Below are 18,277 nucleotides of genomic sequence, written 5' to 3'. Positions count from 1 at the left end.
ACTCCATAGGTGTTAGAAGCCTTGGGAGGATTTAAGGGATCAGTAAGCAGACTTACAGCATTCATCTCATTGGGGAGGGGTGGTATACTGACATTTACAGCATGTTAGCACTAAGAGGAAAGTTGAGGGAAAATAGCTGAAGTGGAGACCTTGGGAGTGGAAATTTCCACTTTTTGTCACCCATCAAATCAACAAAAGAGTATCCAGATAGCAACTGAGTTAGGGAAATTGGGCTCACTGATGTTCTCTGATGGTTCCAAAATGTGTTATAAAGATCTTCATCTGAAAAAACAAAGTAGTAGTAGTTTTAGTGTGTGTTTTAATCTTGGGCCAGTCCCCCCCCCCCACACACACACACACACACATACATACATACATACATACATACATACATACACACACACACACACATACACACACGATTATATGGTCGTCTCTAAGGTCACCACACAGTGGAGAAGAGAAAAATAAAAAAATACTTATTTCAGTTTTCAGTAAAATATCTGTATTTAGCTGTTGCTTAATGAGAGGAGAACAAGGATGACAAGGGGATCAAATCTGAATAAATTTGAATGGGGCAGTCCACTCATAGATGTTCTTCGTGTTTCACTATTGCAGTCATTACATTTGGGTAATCCTGCTGGCAGGTTGCCCTCAGTCGGCCTGAATTCCAAAGTCTTGGGTCCTGCGTCGGTTGCTGTCGCCCCTTCCCTGACGTCAGGTCATCAGGGGTATAAAAGATGCAGCCGACGCCATTTTCTTCTGTCTTTCTTGCTGCGCGGTGGCCGAAGCAGAAGCAGTTTGCAAGTGCCAGTCGGCTGACTCCTGAGATTTTCGTGTTCGAATTTCAGATCCGAAGTCTTCATTAAAGCTAAGAACCCCGTTGGGGAAACTTTTTTCTTGTTCCAGACCGATGTCAGAAAAAGTTAATAATTGTATTTCTTGTGGAAAGGAAATATCTCATAAGGACTTTCATTCTTACTGTATTCCTTGCCTAGGCCCTGACCATAACGTTTCAGGTTGTCGGTTTTGTGCTAGATTTAACCAACGCACTATCAAGTGTCGGTATGATTTTGCATTAAACTATTTTGGACAAAGGTTTAATTATCCAGAAATGTCGTTGGATAGCCATCCGACTACTGGAGTTCACAAAAAATGCAAGGAAAAAGAAAAAGATAGACAACCGAGGCCCAAAACCGACGATGAAGCTTCTCCTAAGCCAGTCGCCGGTTCACCAGTTTTCAGTGAGGCGCTTTCGCAGCCCCTGACGCCCGCTACTTAGAGTCACAGGCTGCTATCGACTCCCACATGGAGTCGGCTATGCCACTGGAAACTTAAGGTATTGGAGCCTCAGACACTATTCCTTCAGATGGGTCCGGAGCCGCTGAGCAGGCACCGGCTTCTGAGGGTGTTTTCAGACCTAAACATCTATACATTGAACCAACTTCAGCTTAAAAGGCAAAGACTAAAGCACCTTCAAAGACAAAGAAACAAACTCAAGAGCCGCATGGACAGGCCTCCATGCCCAAAAAACAGATGCTCAAAATGGCTAAAGACTTGATTACCTTGATCAGGGGTTCCCACCCCCCTCTTGATAAGAGGCCTAGGCAAGAGACAGAATATGAATCTTCAGATCAGGTTTCTATTTCTTCTGATTCCTCTTCTGATCAGGAATATTCTCTTCCACCCTATGAGGATTCAGATGCTGAAGAATCTATTCCTTCAGCTTCTCCTTCTGAGGACTATTCTTTTGGGGAAAGCTTACATACCATGAGGGAGCACTTCCACTGGGAGAGCCAAGATTTTTCAGAATCTAAAAAGAGGCTCAGGGACTTCCTTTTACTACCTCAACACAGGCCTCTAGCCATTCCACCTGTGTTAGAGATTGTAGATGATGTGTTTTCAGAGTCTAGTCTGACCCCTGACTCCTTACCTCCAGCTCCTGTTAAGCCTGACAGATATTACAGGGTTCCTGACTATCATAAATTCCTTTTCAAAAACCCTGCTGCAGACCCAGAAGCTATTTCACAGGGTCCCAAAGGGGTTAAGGCTTCTGCTGCAAAAAAACCTACCCCTCTGACAGAGATTCTAGGGCACTGGATAGATGGGGGAAAAAGGTTTACACATCTGCTACCTTGGCTATAAGGGCCTTAAACTGTCAGTTTCATATGCTCAAATATCAGCAACATGTCAGGCATTGCTTAAACAGAAAATGTTGTTGAACTCTGAATGTGCTGAAAACAAGGAAATACAGTCTTTATTGCATGCAGCTGAACAAGTTGGAAAGCATACTTTGCATTGTGGTTTTGATTCTCTGGAGGCCTCCTGCAAGGCCGCAGTTACGGGTTCTGTAATTAGGAGGCATGCTTGGTTAAAGGAACAAAATCTGCCTGATCATGTCAAAGTTAAATTATTAGATGTACCTTTACAGCATGATACTTTGTTTGGTGTTAAGGCAGAAGAGGTGTTAAAGAAAATGGAGGACAAAGCTAAATCTATGCAAACTATCAAAGAATTTTTACAAATACAGCCACCTAGGTTTAGTAGACACTGGCCTACAAAGAATTGGTCATTTTCTGTGTCAGACAGACCTCAAAGGGGCAGATCCAGACGCCCAAGAGGCTGATCCGAGGCACAAGGTTCATACAGGTCAAAGCAATGGGATTCTACTACCTCCAAAAGTGGAGAAGACAAATCACAACCTTACAGGAAACAGTCCCAATGACTTCCCCCTGCCTGCACCAAGCACTTATTTCCTGGCAGCACCCTTAGGGGGAAAACTAGCACTTTTTTCTCAAAACTGGCACATTATAACCCAGGACAAGTGGGTTCTAGACATAGTGTCACAAGGCTACAAGTTTCACTTCCATACCCTGCCAAAGGCAAATGGCTGGCCAGATCTGCCAAAAAATCAATGGGCAGAGGCACAAAAACAAGTCTCATCCCTCATGGACATGGAGGGCCATTCAACAAGTACCAGAGCAAGAGCAGGGACAAGTAATTTACTCGAGACTGTTCTTGGTACCTAGAAAGGACAAAGCCTGGAGGCCAATACTGGACCTGTCTATTCTAAACACATTCCTGGATATACCAAAATTCAAAATGTTGACCTTGCAGCAGCTTCTGCCCATGCTGGGCACGAAGGCTTGGCTTGTGACTTTAGACCTAAAAGAGGCATACCTGCATGTCCCAATCACACAGTCATGCAGAAGATACCTCAGTTTCAAGGATGGCTCAATGCATTACCAATTCCCTGCACTGCCCTTTGGCTTAACTACTGCGCCCAGGGTCTTTACAAAGTGCCTGGCACCAGTAATTGCATTCTGCAGACAAAGAGGAATACAAATATATCCTTACTTGGATGACTGCCTAATTCAAGCAGAGAACAAGGACATTCTTCTACAGCATCTGGCGTTTGTACTAACATGCCTAGGGTACACAGTCAACGAAAAGAAATCAAAACTAATACCCTCTCAAGAGATAATATTCCTTAGTGCAAGCTTAAATACAACTGCCCAGATGGCTTATCTCACGCCAGACAAACAAAGGCAACTGACTACCTATTTCAAAAGATTGGCAGCAAAGGCCCAGTAATCTGCAAGAAAAATTCTGCAGGCTTTGGGTTTCATGGCATCCTGCATCCTACTAATTCCATATGCAAGACTGCATATGAGGAAACTTCAGTGGTACCTAAAAAGTGTTTGGACTCAACATTGCCACAGCCTGGAAACAATGATTACTCTCATTCCCTGCCTACAACAGGAGTTTCGATGGTGGGCGAAGGCTTGTCACCAGAACAAGGGACAGCCATTCACTTTACACCCAGCCAGGCAAAACTTAACAACGGATGCATCAGATTATGTCTGGGGGGCCCACATGGCAGGAAGATGCATTCAGGGCACATGGTCCACAAACCAAATCCATCTACATATCAATCAAAAAGAGATGCTAGCTGTTCAAAATGCCCTGACAGCCTTCAAGGACCTACTTCAGCCGGACCGACTACTGATAAAGACAGACAACACCATGGTCATGTGGTATATAAACAAGCAGGGGGGCACACATTCTTACCCTCTTTGCAGACTAGCCATGGCTTTGTGGGACACAGCATTGACTTACCAAATTCATCTGCAGGCACAATTCCTGCCAGGAAAGGAAAATACTCTGGCAGACGAACTAAGCAGAAACCTTGTGGATCCCCATGAGTGGCAGCTGGATCACAAGTCTTCAGCATGATAACAAGGAAATGGGGATGCCTGGACATAGATCTATTTGCCTCCCCTCACAACTACCAACTAAAAAGATTCTGCACAATGACTTATCACAGACAAGCATGGAAAGTGCATGCCCTATCTTTCAGCTGGAAAAATCTATCAGTATATGCCTTTCCTCCTCTGCCTCTCCTCCCCAAGGTACTCCTAAAGGTCAGACAGGAGAAGCCAAAGATGATACTGATTGCCCCAGACTGGCCCCACCAGTACTGGTATCCGATCTTAAGGAACTTGTCTCAATGCCCAGCCTGGACCTTACCTCAAATTCCTTATCTGCTGTCCCAACAAAACAATCAGATCCTGCACAGCCAACTCAGGACTCTAAACCTGGCAGCATGGCGGATAATGTAGGCATACAAAGCACACCTCTCAGTAAAGCTGTGATGGATGTCATTTTGGAAGCCAGAAGGACTAGTTCTGGAAAATCTTTTGCTGGAAAATGGAAGAGATTTTGTGCTTGGAACCAGACACAAAGAACTGATACAGCTGTACCAAATATTCCTCAGATTTTGCAATACTTAACTGAGATGCTGGACAAAGGCCTGTCTTTTTCATCAATTAAAATTCATGCCTCTGCCATTTCGGCTCATTACAATACAGAGCCACCACTCTTTTCTCATCCTTTATTAAGGCAGTACCACAGAGGAGCCAAAAACTTAAGGCCTCCAAGGAGATCACCAATACCTGCATGGGACCTCAACTATGTCTTGGAAAAACTCACCCTGGCTCCTTTTGAGCCAGCTGCTACTGCTGATATAAAGTTCTTATCTTGGAAAACAGCTCTGCTCCTAGCAATAACTTCTGCAAGACGGGTATCAGAGCTACAGGCACTCATGGCTGTGGAACCTTTTATCATGTTTTGTCCAGACAGGGTCTCTCTGAGGACAAACCCAACATTTATGCCTAAGGTGGTGTCTAGTGTGGCCCTTAACCAAACTATTCTTTTGCCAACTATTTATCCAAATCCACAGAACAAGGGGGTGAGAATTCTGCATTCTTTGGACATACACATACAGCTTAGATTCTATTTGGACAGAACCAATGTTTTCAGGAAGACAGAGCAATTACTAGTGGCATATGCTGCAGGATCACAAGCAAAGGCTATCTCCAAGCAGACTATTTCAAAGTGGATAGACCACTGCATTCGTTTCTACTATTTACAGCATGGCAAACCAGTGCCTAAGGGCATTAGGCCACATTCAACCAGAGCTGCAGCCACTTCAGCAGCCTTTCTTAGGGGAGTGCCAACCAAAGACATTTTAGAAGCTGCTACTTGGAGTTCAGTGCACACTTTTACAAAGCATTGTCATCTGCCACTCTACTCTAAATCCAGGGCAGGCTTTGCCACTGCAGTTTTGCAGGGCCTCATAGCCGCTCCTAATGCTGTTTAGCTCCAGCCTCCCAACCATAGCTTTGGGACTCTACACAAATGTAATGACTGCAACAGTGAAACATGAAGAACATAGTACAGTTGTGTACACTTACCATAAATGTAGATGTTCGAGTGTATTCACTGCTGCAGTCCAGGTTACCCACCCACCATCCCCCTTATTTCTGCTGGAACTTATCTTTCCTTCTCTGATTTATACAACCTATGTGGTGTATTTGCTTGTAGATAAAGGTGAAGTTTATATTGGTGCATGTGTTTTTATAAATAAATAAATATATATATATATATATATATATATATATATATATATATAAAATTATCGCTACCCTTTAGGGGGCACCTGATATCTGAGGCAAGAAAAACTGAAGAAAATAGCGTCGGCTGCATCTTTTATACCCCTGATGACCTGACGTCAGGGAATGGGTGACATCAACCGACGCAGGACCCAAGACTTTGGAATTCAGGCCGACTGAGGGCAACTCGCCAGCAGGATTACCCAAATGTAATGACTGCAACAGTGAATACACTCGAACATCTACATTTATGGTAAGTGTACACAACTGTACTTTCTGACTATAGTTTTACAGAAGTATGTGACAGATTTCATTGAAGGTGAGAGGAAGGAACTTCTTATACAATCTGAGCAAGTAAGTGCTTGTTCGTGCTTCATAGAAAATGTTTTGAAGAGGAGATCTGATTGGGATGGCAAGGCTTTTGTGATGTGTAGCTGAACCTCGTGCCCTAGAAAATTATTTTTAAATGCAGGCTATTTTAATTTTCATCACTGAGCTGAGAAATGTTATTTTTTAATTAAAATGAAGTGACACTTTGTTTTGTTTTTGTGTATTCTTTTTTCCCCCAGAACATGTGTGTGCTGGAGACTGAACTTGAGAATCGTCTTGGAGAATTCCATGTAAAAATGAAAGGTGTGTATATTTTAGCTTCTTCTAGTGTTTTTGTTCAAGACAGAAGCTGTCAGAGTTATCCCCCCACAATTCCCCTGAATTTTGTTTAAAGTAAGTTGTACAAATAGAACACTCTCCTTTCCTTATGGGAAATAAGTGTTACTCAAGTTTGCAGCTTGCTCTCCTGTAGTGTTTCCTAGGTAAAACAACCTTACAAGCTGTCCAATGTGTACTTTCAGATAGCACTTCTGTGGAAATACTTCTGACAACATGCGGCAGTTCTAGAAGTGTACTGACCTGTTCCTGAAAGCATTATTTAACACACTGTCCCAGCCCCCATCTTCACCCCTTTGCCACTGATAGGGAGTAACTTAGATAACAAATGTCAGAACGACAGCAGAGTTCTTGGAGTCCCCAAAATATTAACTTTAAATAAGTGTGCCTTATAGTGGCAGAAATGGTATTCAAACCCCCCACCCTTGGTTCAGAATTACATCATTTAAGTCTTTGCCAAGTCAGAGTGAAGGCACAAGTAGAGAAGACAGCACCTCTGTGAAGAATATGAATGCTGTGTGAGTTTGTCAGTATGTTAAGCTGCTTCTCACTGTAGCTCCCCATATATACCTAAAAGATGCAGGCTAAATTAACTTATTCCATTCTTTGCCCTGATCTGTGCTATAGGTTGATAGGCTGTCAAGCCATTTCATCGCCCACATTACAAGCAAAATCATCTCCAATAATGGAACATCACAGCAGGCAGTCCTACAAAATGTAGGGTAACCAGAGAGTTGGAGGTAGAGAGCTTACATCAAGATAAGCAAAGTTAGTTGATATCTGCTATTGCAGTGAGTTCCTTGCACTGCCATGGACCGGATGGAGAGATGATAAAGCAAAGGAAACTAGTGTTGCTGGAACTGAATTCATCCTCAAGTTTTTGTAATTACCCACATGAGGTGGACCCTTTTTTTTACAAAATCTTACGAAGACGACACTGGTTTATGTCATGGACATAATTAGGATAAAAAATAAAGACAGCTGGGTGCACAAGTCCGAGAATAAAAAAAAGTGTCCAATCCTGGTAGGAACACTGGTGCCAGGACTGGAAAAAATGACATTGTAGAAAACCTCAAGACATTGATACATTCCTACAGTTGGGTTAGGCCAGGCTTAGTATGAAGGATGGCCCCCTGTTGTAGAAGGAAGTAGTAGTCCACAAAAACTGATGGGCTAAAAAAGAGCCATAAAGATGATAGAGTGGACTATTGAGAATAAGAAATTATGTATTATTACTGTGGTAGTGTTGTTGCCTCACAATAAGACGCTGTCCGGTTCGATTCTCAGCTAGAGCGTCTTCTGCGTGGAGACGTGCGTGAATGGGTGTACCTTCGTTGAAGGTTGTACGTCAGGGCTGGTAACTCGGCACGTAAAAATCAACTACCAATCATTAGCGGACCGGAGTTCCGCTGTGGTGACCCCTAACCGGGAAAAGCTGAAAAAGACAACATTCAGGAAGCCCAGAATTTCCATATAGAAGAAATTTAAAAAGCTTAAGAGAGAAATTAGAGGAAAGAAAAATACTTCCACAGGAAAAACTGTCAAAAGCTTCAAATGCAGATTTGTGTTCATTAATACATCAGATTCATGAAAGACATTATATAGACCAAGAAATCTTAGGCCATTTGGAAGAAAAAGCGACTGAGGTCGTGCGAAAATACAAAGAACAAAAATCTAGAGATTTTTGAATGGTATAAAAAAGAAACATGGACATGGAAAAGAAAAAGAGATCTGATATGCTGTAATATTTATGCAAAGGAGAAACTAATCAAGACAAAAAGAAAAAAAAAACAGCTGCAAAAATTTTTGTAGAAAATGCAGGGAAAGGTACTCAAATATGGAAAGTTTCACAATGCAAAAAGTTCTCACAAAGGGAGAGGAAAACAAATAGAAGTTCAAGTTATGGAATACCTGTGAAGTGAAGGACATAGTGTAGAAAGTCTAACGCAGGTTAAGAAAACAAACGGGAAAAGTACAAAAGAGGATTAGTAATGATGAAGTTAAAGAAATAGAAACTGTGGTTATGGATTACTTGTGATAAGCAGGATTTAGTATAGAAAATCCAACTAGTAATGTCACAGTATGGTGGAACAGTGAGTACCCAAACTAAGGAGAAACAGGTGGAACGGGAAGCATTTGATTAGTTGCTGTATGAAGGTACTTTGGAGCCTTCAACAGGAAACCAGTATAAAAGTTCAGTTGGAGTTACACAGCAAGGGAAGGAACAGGAAACGGTGGCAATTCTGACACAGTCAGTGTTGTGGACTGATAGGACAGTGAGTTCCCATATGAAAGAGCAACAGATGACGCTGGATGTGTTTGAAGAGAATATGTCACAGGAAGATGTTCTGGAATTTTCTTTAGAATGCTCCCAGGGAATGGAGAATAAAGACTGGGCCCTCAGTTTAGAAGAAAAAGATCTAAGGCAAGATTGTAGATTTAATAGAGATGGATAGACATATTAAGATCGATGAAAGAAATAGATTACAGAAAGTCATTAAGACACAAAATGTTAGAAGTCTAATAAAGCAAATGAACACAGTAACCAAGGCTTTTAACAGAAATCTATATGCTATAACAGAAGTAAATAGGATATATTACTGTGCAACAAAATCAATAACAGTCTTACTGCAAAAATACAGGGCAGTAAGGGAAAGGAAGGGAAGAAATCAAATGCCATCATGAAAGTGTCAAACAGGAAAACTATAAAACAATTAAGACAAGAAGTGTCACTGTAGAAGGGTAGAGAAGAGGGAACAGATCAACAAAAATACTTGGAAAGATAGATGTGATGAAAGCAATGCACGGTATCAGAACAAACCAAGATCTATTTTGCACGACTGCAAATAAACGAAAGATATCAGCATAGGCAGAAAAAACTTAGAAAATATGTAGATAAATATAAATCAAAAGTACAAAATAAACAATTTATTAATGAACCCAAAAAGTTTTATAGAGAATTGGGAGGTAAAGCAAGAGGAATAGAAACACCACCAGTAAAAGAATAAATAGACACATTTTGGCGAAATATCTATAAAGACCCCATGGGACATAGCAAAGATGCTAAATGGGTAGAAGAAGTAAGAGAAACGGTAAGAAGTTCAAATGTACAGAATATGAAATTGGATGAAGTAACAGCCAGAGAAATTGAAACAAAATTAAGAAAAGCTCCTAACTGGAAAACCCCAGGCCCAGATGCAGTACCTCACTTCTGGCTAAAAGTAAGTCATATGGAATAAAAGATTATTTATTAAATAGTCATAATGGAGAATTGTATAATGGGGAAAAATCCAAGTATGGCATGGACAGATACAGAAAAGCATTTGACAGCAGATTGATGGATAAAGGAGTGCTTATAGATGTATAAGATGCATTCTATATTGATCAGTTACATTAGTGACCATGAAACAGCAGCTAAGTTATAGTAAAGGACAGATTGTTATCCCAGCGATAAAAATTCAAAGGAGGATATTCCAGGGTGACTGTTTGTCACTGCTGCTCTTTTGTCTTGCCGTTAACCCATTAAGCTGTCTACTTAACAGATTAGGTCATAGTTATAATTTGGCTCCCAGACAACAACAAAGTCTAAAGGCTTTTCATTTTAATTTTGTGGGTGGTTTCAAACTGTATAGTTCTTCAGATGAGCTGAAAACACAACTGGAAGTAGTCAAAACTTTCTCAGATGATAAAAGAATGTCATTTTGTCTTGATAAATGTGCAAAAGCAACATTTAAAGCAGGATAGCTGTAGGATCAAGAAAATCTCAGTGTGGGACAAGATTGTGATGTAAAGGAACGTGTGAGCAAAAGGGAGTGTATAAATATTTAGGTATTGATGAAGGATTGACAAAAAACATGAACAAATGCGAACAAAGCTCAGTAAAGAATATTTTAGAAGACTAAAATTAATACTGCAAACAGCCCTGACATCTCGGAGCAAAGTCCAAGCTGTAAACCAGTTTGTTTTACTGCCCCAAAGGTACTGGATCAGTTGGACAGGAAAATAAGAAGAATGCTTCACACTTATCAAATGATACGTGGATATAAAAAGTGTACAAACTACTGTTAAAATGGCAGGGTTTTTGTGATATAAAAACATGAGACCACAGTACATCATTTCAAAACTTTTCCCACCTTTACTGTGACCTATATATCCTGTACAATTCAGTTGAAAACCAAGCAAATCTGTTAGGGGAAAAATATAAAAAATGTACAATAAGCTGGTTGCATAACTGTGCACACCCTTAAACTAATACTTTGTTGAAGCACCTTTTGATTTAATTGCAGCATTCAGTCTTCTTGGGTACACACCTGCCATCAATTAAATAGACTATAATTAACCCCAAGTAAATTTCAGCTGTCCTAGTAGAATTTTCCTGACATTTACTCAGTTGCCTGCTACAGCAAAAGCCATGTTTCACAGAGAGCTTACAAAGAATCAAAGGGATATCATTGTTGAAAGGTATCAGTCAGGAGAAGGGTACAAAAAAATTTCCACAACATTGGATATACCATGGAACACAGTGAAGACAGTCATCAAAAAGTGGAAAAAAAATGGGAGAACAGTGACGTTGCAAAGAACTGGACGTCCCTCCACAATTGATGAAAAGACCAGATGAAAACTGGTCAGAGAGGCTGCCAAGAGAGCTACAGCAACACTGAAGGAGCTGCAGGAATTTCTGTCAAGTATTGGTTGTGTTCTACATGTGACAGCAATCTCCTGTATTCTCCATATGTCTGGACTATGGGGTAGGGTTGCAAAAACATCCAGGCCCAGCTAAAATTTGCAAAACAATGCATAAAGTCTCCCAAAAGCATGTGGGAAAATGTGTTATGGTCTGATGAGACCAAAGTGAACTTTTGGGACACAATTCCAAAAGGTACGTTTGGAACAAAAACAACACTTCACATCACCAAAAGAACACCATCCCCACGGTGAAGCATGGGTGTGGCACTATCATGCTTTGCGTTTGCTTTTCTTCAGTTGGAAATGAGGCTTTAGTCAAGGTGGAGGGAATTATGAACAGTTCCAAATACCTGTCACTTTTGGCCCAGAACCTTCTGGCGTCTGCTAGAAAGGTGAAACATGAAGAGGAGTTTCACCTTTCAACATGACAATGACCCCAAGCATACATCCAAATTAACAAACGAATGGCTTAAGCAGAACAAAATCAAAGTTTTGAAATGGGCCAGCCGGAATCCAGACCTAAATCCAATAGAAAATCTGTGGGGTGACCTGAAGAGGGCTGTGCACAAGAGATGCCCTCACAATCTGACAGATTTGGAGTGCTTTTGCAAGAAAGAGTGGGCACATATTGCCAAGATGTGCCATGCTGACAGACTCCTATCCAAGAAGACTGAATGCTGTAATTAAATCAGAAGGTGCTTCAACAAAGTATTAATTTAATGGTGTGCACATTTATGCAACCAGCTTATTGTACATTTTTTATTTTTTATATATTTTCTTTCTAACCGATTTGTTTTTCAATTAAATTGTACAGGTTATAGGTCACATTAAAGGTGGGAAAAGTTTTGAGATGATTTATTGTGGCCTCATTTTTTATATCACAAAAATCTGGCATTTTAACAGGGGTGTGTAGACTTTTTATATCAACTGTATATAAAAATCAAAGAATACGATGAAAATCCCAATGCAGGGCACAATGTCACAAACCACAAGCACAACGACCACAGCTCACCAGTCAAGGAATCAAAGACGTGTCGATAACACATAAGTGAAAATTTATTGCAAACAATCCACTGACAGTCAGTGGATTGTTTGCAATAAATTTTCACTTATGTGTTATTGACACGTCTTTGCTTGATTCCTTGGTGCCCTGGTGAGCTGTGGTCGTTGTGCTTGTGGTATATAAAAATCAGTTTATACCAAGGTTCTATATTCTCCATTCTGAAGGAGGTATGGGCCTCATCAAAATTGATTTCATGTATAGATCTGTATTCGTAGGACTGCATCTATATCTGCTGACCCCCCTCAGATCCAAACATAGTAAAAGTTGTGAAATGTGAAGAGAACGAATCTAAGATGACGTCCCTGCTTAGTTTAGCTGAAGCGTATTGGTGTCAAGCAGGAATGGAAATCAAACCAGAAGATGTTCAAAAAATCAGACAGGTAATTGAAGGTGCCAAAAACAAAAGAAAAACAAACAAAACAATGAAAGAATGTAAGGAGAAGAATCAAATAAGAAGGAAAGAAATGTGGAAAAGGCATAAATATAGTTGCAAATACAGAAAACTCCTAGAACAGCTTCATGTCAATCAGGATCTAATGCAGGATTGGCTAAGGAGAGATGAATTTAAACCAGAAGATGAAAGGTTAATATTAGCTTCCCAGGGTAGTGGACTGTTACATGTTGGTTTACAAAGTCCATTGAACCTGTTTGAGAAATTGACAAATGCCGGTTCTGTAAAACAGAAAACAGTCGCACATCTTGTTGCTGGGTGTAATACAGTAATGGTAGAGGGCCTGTGTACTGAAAAGCATAATAATGTGGCAAGACTGTCGTGTTTGGAATTGTGCAAACATTAGAAAATTGAAGTAGCTTGAGAAACATTGGAAACATGAGCCACAAAGCATTATGCAGAGAATGATGAAGTTTATATCACTTATAATCACCCATTACCAGCAGTTCAGAAAACAGTTGCAAGAAAAACAGATGTAGTAATCCATGAAAAGAAGATAAAAGTAGCATTGATCAGTGAAATTGCTCCACCCACTGATTATAGTGTCTTAGGGACAGAGAGATACAAAATCATAAAATACTAGGATTTGCAGGCAGAAACAAGGGCGGTGTGGAAGAAGGATACCTAGATAGTTCCAGTAGTAGTAGGAGCAATGGGTGTCATAGAAAATAATTTTATAGTCTTATTTAGATATGCTACCTGTACATGTAACTCCGTAAGAATTACAGGAGTCAGTTCTGGGCACATTGCAGGTGCTGGGAAGAGCACTTTTGGCTAACATCAGAGACTGAAACAGTACTAATTTCATCATACTTTGAGTTAGGAATGGGGTCCATTCCCATCTTGGTATTAGAGACCCAAAACATTTGGAGAAATTAAAAAGCCATGGACTGTTAATGTCTTGCCAGCCCTCCCCCCTGCCCCAATGGCTCTTCTTGTCTCCAGGACAGTGATACAGAATAAGCCTGGGGAGAATACGTGACTACCCATCAGACTGGTCTTAAAGTTGGCTTTTCAGTCTGTTTAATAGTATGTAGTGTATTCTGGAGATGGGGTATGAATTTGGGAGATGAATCTGTCATCCTATCACATCCTGTTTATTTATTTATTTTTTGAAGATGTCAACCCTCAGTACTGGTGTTTTTGGTACTGTTTGGTTTGTGAAGGTGTAGGAAACAGCTCAAGAAGGGTGGGTACAGACTTTTATGATGGCTGCACACTGAGTAACAGGTTGATTAGAGCTCTCCCACTGTGAAAACATGTTAAAAAAAGCCAGTAAGTATTATCAGATTGGATTAAAGTCAGTTATTGACTAGTAGTTACCCTTTCTGGATGCCAGCAAAGAAAAAATTGGAGAAGGTAAGTGAAAATCAGCTAGAAAAGAGGAAAAAGCTCTGGCTGCGAAAAAAAATTGTACCCTTTTCAGCAAAAAAAAAAAACAGTTCTTAGTACAGCTTCATTAGAGGAGATAACTTTTAGTAATTTAGAGGAAAAGTGAATCAAGTGCATTGAGGAGTTTGAAATAAGTGAAACACTGGAGGAAAAATATAAAGTCAGATGGCAAAAGTTAACATTTATTTTTATGTAATTTACTGCTACCCCTTTCCGAAGATCTAACGTCTTGTTCTGTTATCTTTGCATGTCAATATTCACTATTCAAGTATAGTAATTGCTTTTTTAGCTGACACCAAAATTAAACTTAACAAGGCCTTATTATGTCTAGGAAATTCAGATCCAGTATCCATCCATCCACAACCCCTTTTACCATTTCTGCACATTGCAGTCAGGGTGTCACTTTAACAGTGACAACCATCTAGAGCACAGTTTCACACCACTGAGTAGCTAATCCTGCTGCTGTCATTCTTCAATACCATGTGCACACTCAAACCTATGTCCAGTTTAGTGTGTCCAGTCCATGTAATGCATGTCTTTGAAATGTGGGAGGAAACCAGAGAACCCATAAAAACCCACACAGTCATAGGGAGGATATGCCGACTTTGCACAGAAGACACTCCAGTTGAGAATGAAATTGGAGAACCTCTTGCTATGAGGTGGCAACACTATCTGCTGACCACTGTTCTTGCCAGTTCATGTCCAGTATCCCAACTCTAAAAAATCATTTGCTTAGTTACACTCATTTGCTCGCCCAGTATTCCTGACAGAGTACTCTAGGGAATTTTTTAAAGTCTGCCAACTCGTTACACTTCCAAAACCTATGTTTCCGGTTAATTCTTTCTTCCTCAACACGCCTCCAACATTTGCGATCTACCAGATGAAAAATTTTTTTGGAGTTTGAATGGGGTATAAATGTATCTATGCAAACACTTCCAGGCAAAAATCCTAAATCTTCTAGACTTTGTTGCATATTTGCAAGCCGTACATATGTCCTCCCATTGTTTCTTTGTGAATTGCATGTCTGATCTGCCTTCAGTCTTTCCTGACCTGTGATTGTTTCCTATAGTTATTGTGCAATATTTTATATGCCCTACTAATTATCAGTTTTTTTAGAGTAGCTTCTGTTTTTGGTTCAATAAGATCTCAACCAGTGCAGGTCTTTCATTTAGGATTCACCTATCTATTTCTCTTTGTCTATGCTGTGATATCAGTCCCTGAAACGGAAGGCAGTCACTAGTCTGCAGTCCAAATAGCTTCTTGGTCTCTTACCATTCTGTTACATTTCCCTCTCTTAAGTTTGGTCCCAGTACCTTGGTTACTTTGCCACCTTATTCCAGTAAAGTCCGTACTCCTCTTGTCTATTCTCTGTACCCCTAATTGCAATCATCCCTATCATCAGAATCTCCTTCCTCCATTCCCGTGTGGCTTAGTTCTTAGTATGCTTTCTGTTGCTTTATGAATATAATATTCTGCATGATTGTCACTGTTCTCCTTAAGGATCTACGTCCAAAATTCCATTCCTTTCGTATTTCTTGAATTACCACATGATTCATTATCATCCCTTTCCATTTTGAATTGTAGCTTTCTGCTTGTGGTATGTATAAGAGCCTTAACTGTGTAGCTCTTAAATATCTTTCAAATCAGGTAATCCTAAACCACCTTGTTCTGTTAGAAGGATCAAATTATAACACTTGACTTTTGCCCTCTTCCCCTTCCAAATAAAATCCTTCAGCTGTTGCTGTCCACAATTTCTCTGCTGGTTGATAAAAATATGCCTGACCTATGTATAAAACCTGGGGCTAAAGACATTTTTTATGCTTGTATCCGTATCCATAGGCAAGAACTTTCAGTTTCTCAATTTTTGTATTATCTTTTGTTTAGTCTCTTCTTGCATATCCTTAGCTGCCATAACTGAATATTTTTTTTTAAATCATACTCCTAACTATTTCATTTTATCATGTCCCCATAAGAGTGGGTATTGCTGGATCAATTCATGTGTTGGTACATAATTTATAGTTATAGGATTTGTTTTATCTTCATTAATTTTATATCCTGAAAATAAACTGCAGTGAGATGTCCTTTTCTCGTTCCATCAAGTACAAAATAATGTCTTCTGCAAATAAAGCTAACTTCTCTTGAATACCATACCAATTATATCCTTGAATTTCTGATTCCCTTTTTGTTTGTAAATGGTTCTAAATATAACACAAATAACAAAGGGAAAAGATGACACCCCTACCTGGTTCCTCTGTTCAGCTACAACTTGTCAGAGAGTAACTATCCCACTTTGACTTTTGCCTCCAATCCCTCATATATCCTTCTAATTAACCTTATTGTATCAGGAAATGCAAATGCTTCCTTTGCAGTACTCATAAAATCCCAGCTTACTCTGTTGAATGCTTTCTCTGCATCAAGACCCACCAGTATCAGCAGTATTTTCCTATCTTCTGTTTCCCTCTGTATTATCATTTTTCTGTTATTGTTGTCAAATGTTTGCATCCCGTCCAGAAAACTACATTGGTCGATATCTATCAATTTTGGCATCACCCCTGCCATTCTTTTAGCCATTGCAGATATAAACATTGTATAATTTATTTTATTTTATTGTACATTTGTTTACCGGGATAGTCCGACAGGGTAGATAGCCCGTTTTCAGCAGAGGTATGGGGAGAAAAGCTCCACAAAAAATACAAACAGTAAAGTACAAAAGAGAAATAGATTGTGAGACAGATAAAGACAGTACATAAGCACACATTTGTTACATGAAATAAAACTATTATAATCTAAAGAGTAGGCAGGAGTTGTTTAAAAATTGTACAAAATTATTTACATGTAGTGACTGTTACAATCTAGTGAAGGCAAGAATTATATAATTATATTACAGTCTGAATTTACAACTAATACATGCTTTCAGGTAAAACTGCTGCCAATTCATAATCATAATTTAAAATTGAAATGTGCCTATATGAAGCTGGATGAAATAGGTCTTTACTGTCTTTAGATATTACAGCTACCACAGCTTTTTTTTTCCTGGGATGTTGATACCTCCCCTCCTTTTAAAATACTGTTAAACAAAACCTTTCAGATCTTTATTATCACTTTCTTCCTTCCTAACGTCCAAACTTCCACCCATTCCTGGAGACTTGGTAATACATCACCATTTTTATCTGATCTCCTCCTATCTGAACTGTTAGATGTTGTGCCTGATCTACCTCTAATCATGACATATTTAAGTCTTTCGTAAATATTTCCATTTGTGCTTTTTCTTCATTTCCCCTCTTGCCTGACTTGCGCAATTTTTCATAAAAATTCCAAAACGTATCTAATATCATCTCTATGGGATCGCTTTTTTATTTTTTTGTCATAGGCTTCCTAAGATTGGCAACTGCCCTTTCTACTTTCTGTTGGCCAAGTCATTGTGCCAGAAGTATTTGTGCTCTGGAGTTATCAAAAAACAGTTGCTTAACAGCAATCTTTCTAAACTCAAGCATACATCCAGGTACTCCCTTATTTTCTCTTTAGCACTCTGCAGTTGTACCTCCTCTTGTTCTGAGAGATTCCCCTTCTTCTGTAATACTTTTGCATTTGTCAGCCCCTCTAAATAATTCTTATTACTTCTTAACCATTACTCTTTTTTCTTCTATTTCTACCCTATTTTTAAACTCCACTTGATTTTATCCCATTCATTGGCTATAACTTCTGGAGTATTCTGTCTAACTCCTGGATAATTTCCACTAACCATTCCTTAAATTCCTCTCTTAACAATGGGGGATGTCCCATCTTTACTTTGTTACCCTGCATTTCTATCTGAGTAATTATTGGTGCATGAGCTGAAATAATTATTGGATGTGTATCAAAGTTTTCAATTTAATGGACATGTTCTGGTAAAATATAATTTCCGTCAAATCTATCCCAGTCATTGTACTTTGGGTAATAATACGTAAATTCTGTCAGACTTCCTACTGCTTAATTTATGTCTTTCATACAGAATATTTTCATAAATTTCTTCAAACGTTTACTCTCTTGAGTTATATTTTGCCTTCTGTGACCCCCAGATACATC

The 18,277-nt window shown here is 39.5% G+C and overlaps 1 protein-coding gene across 11 annotated transcripts in view; it reads left to right on the top strand.

Annotated features, from left to right (window-relative positions):
• Positions 1-18,277, top strand: part of RIPOR1 (RHO family interacting cell polarization regulator 1) — a 2,621,322-nt gene that overhangs the window by 1,679,465 nt on the left and 923,580 nt on the right. For all 11 annotated transcript variants that reach the window (XM_044058659.1, XM_044058658.1, XM_044058663.1 and 8 more), the window contains one exon: positions 6,524-6,587. In XM_044058659.1, coding sequence (XP_043914594.1) covers positions 6,524-6,587 — 64 coding nt within the window. The remainder of the gene's footprint in view (positions 1-6,523; positions 6,588-18,277) is intronic.

The sequence above is a fragment of the Protopterus annectens genome, chromosome 16.part0 (assembly GCF_019279795.1).
Source record: "Protopterus annectens isolate FY-2018-M chromosome 16.part0, PAN1.0, whole genome shotgun sequence".
NCBI classification, from domain to species: Eukaryota; Metazoa; Chordata; order Ceratodontiformes; family Protopteridae; genus Protopterus; species Protopterus annectens.
The sequence above is the reverse complement of the archived record's forward strand: the minus strand, read 5'-3'. Positions and strand labels throughout refer to the sequence as shown.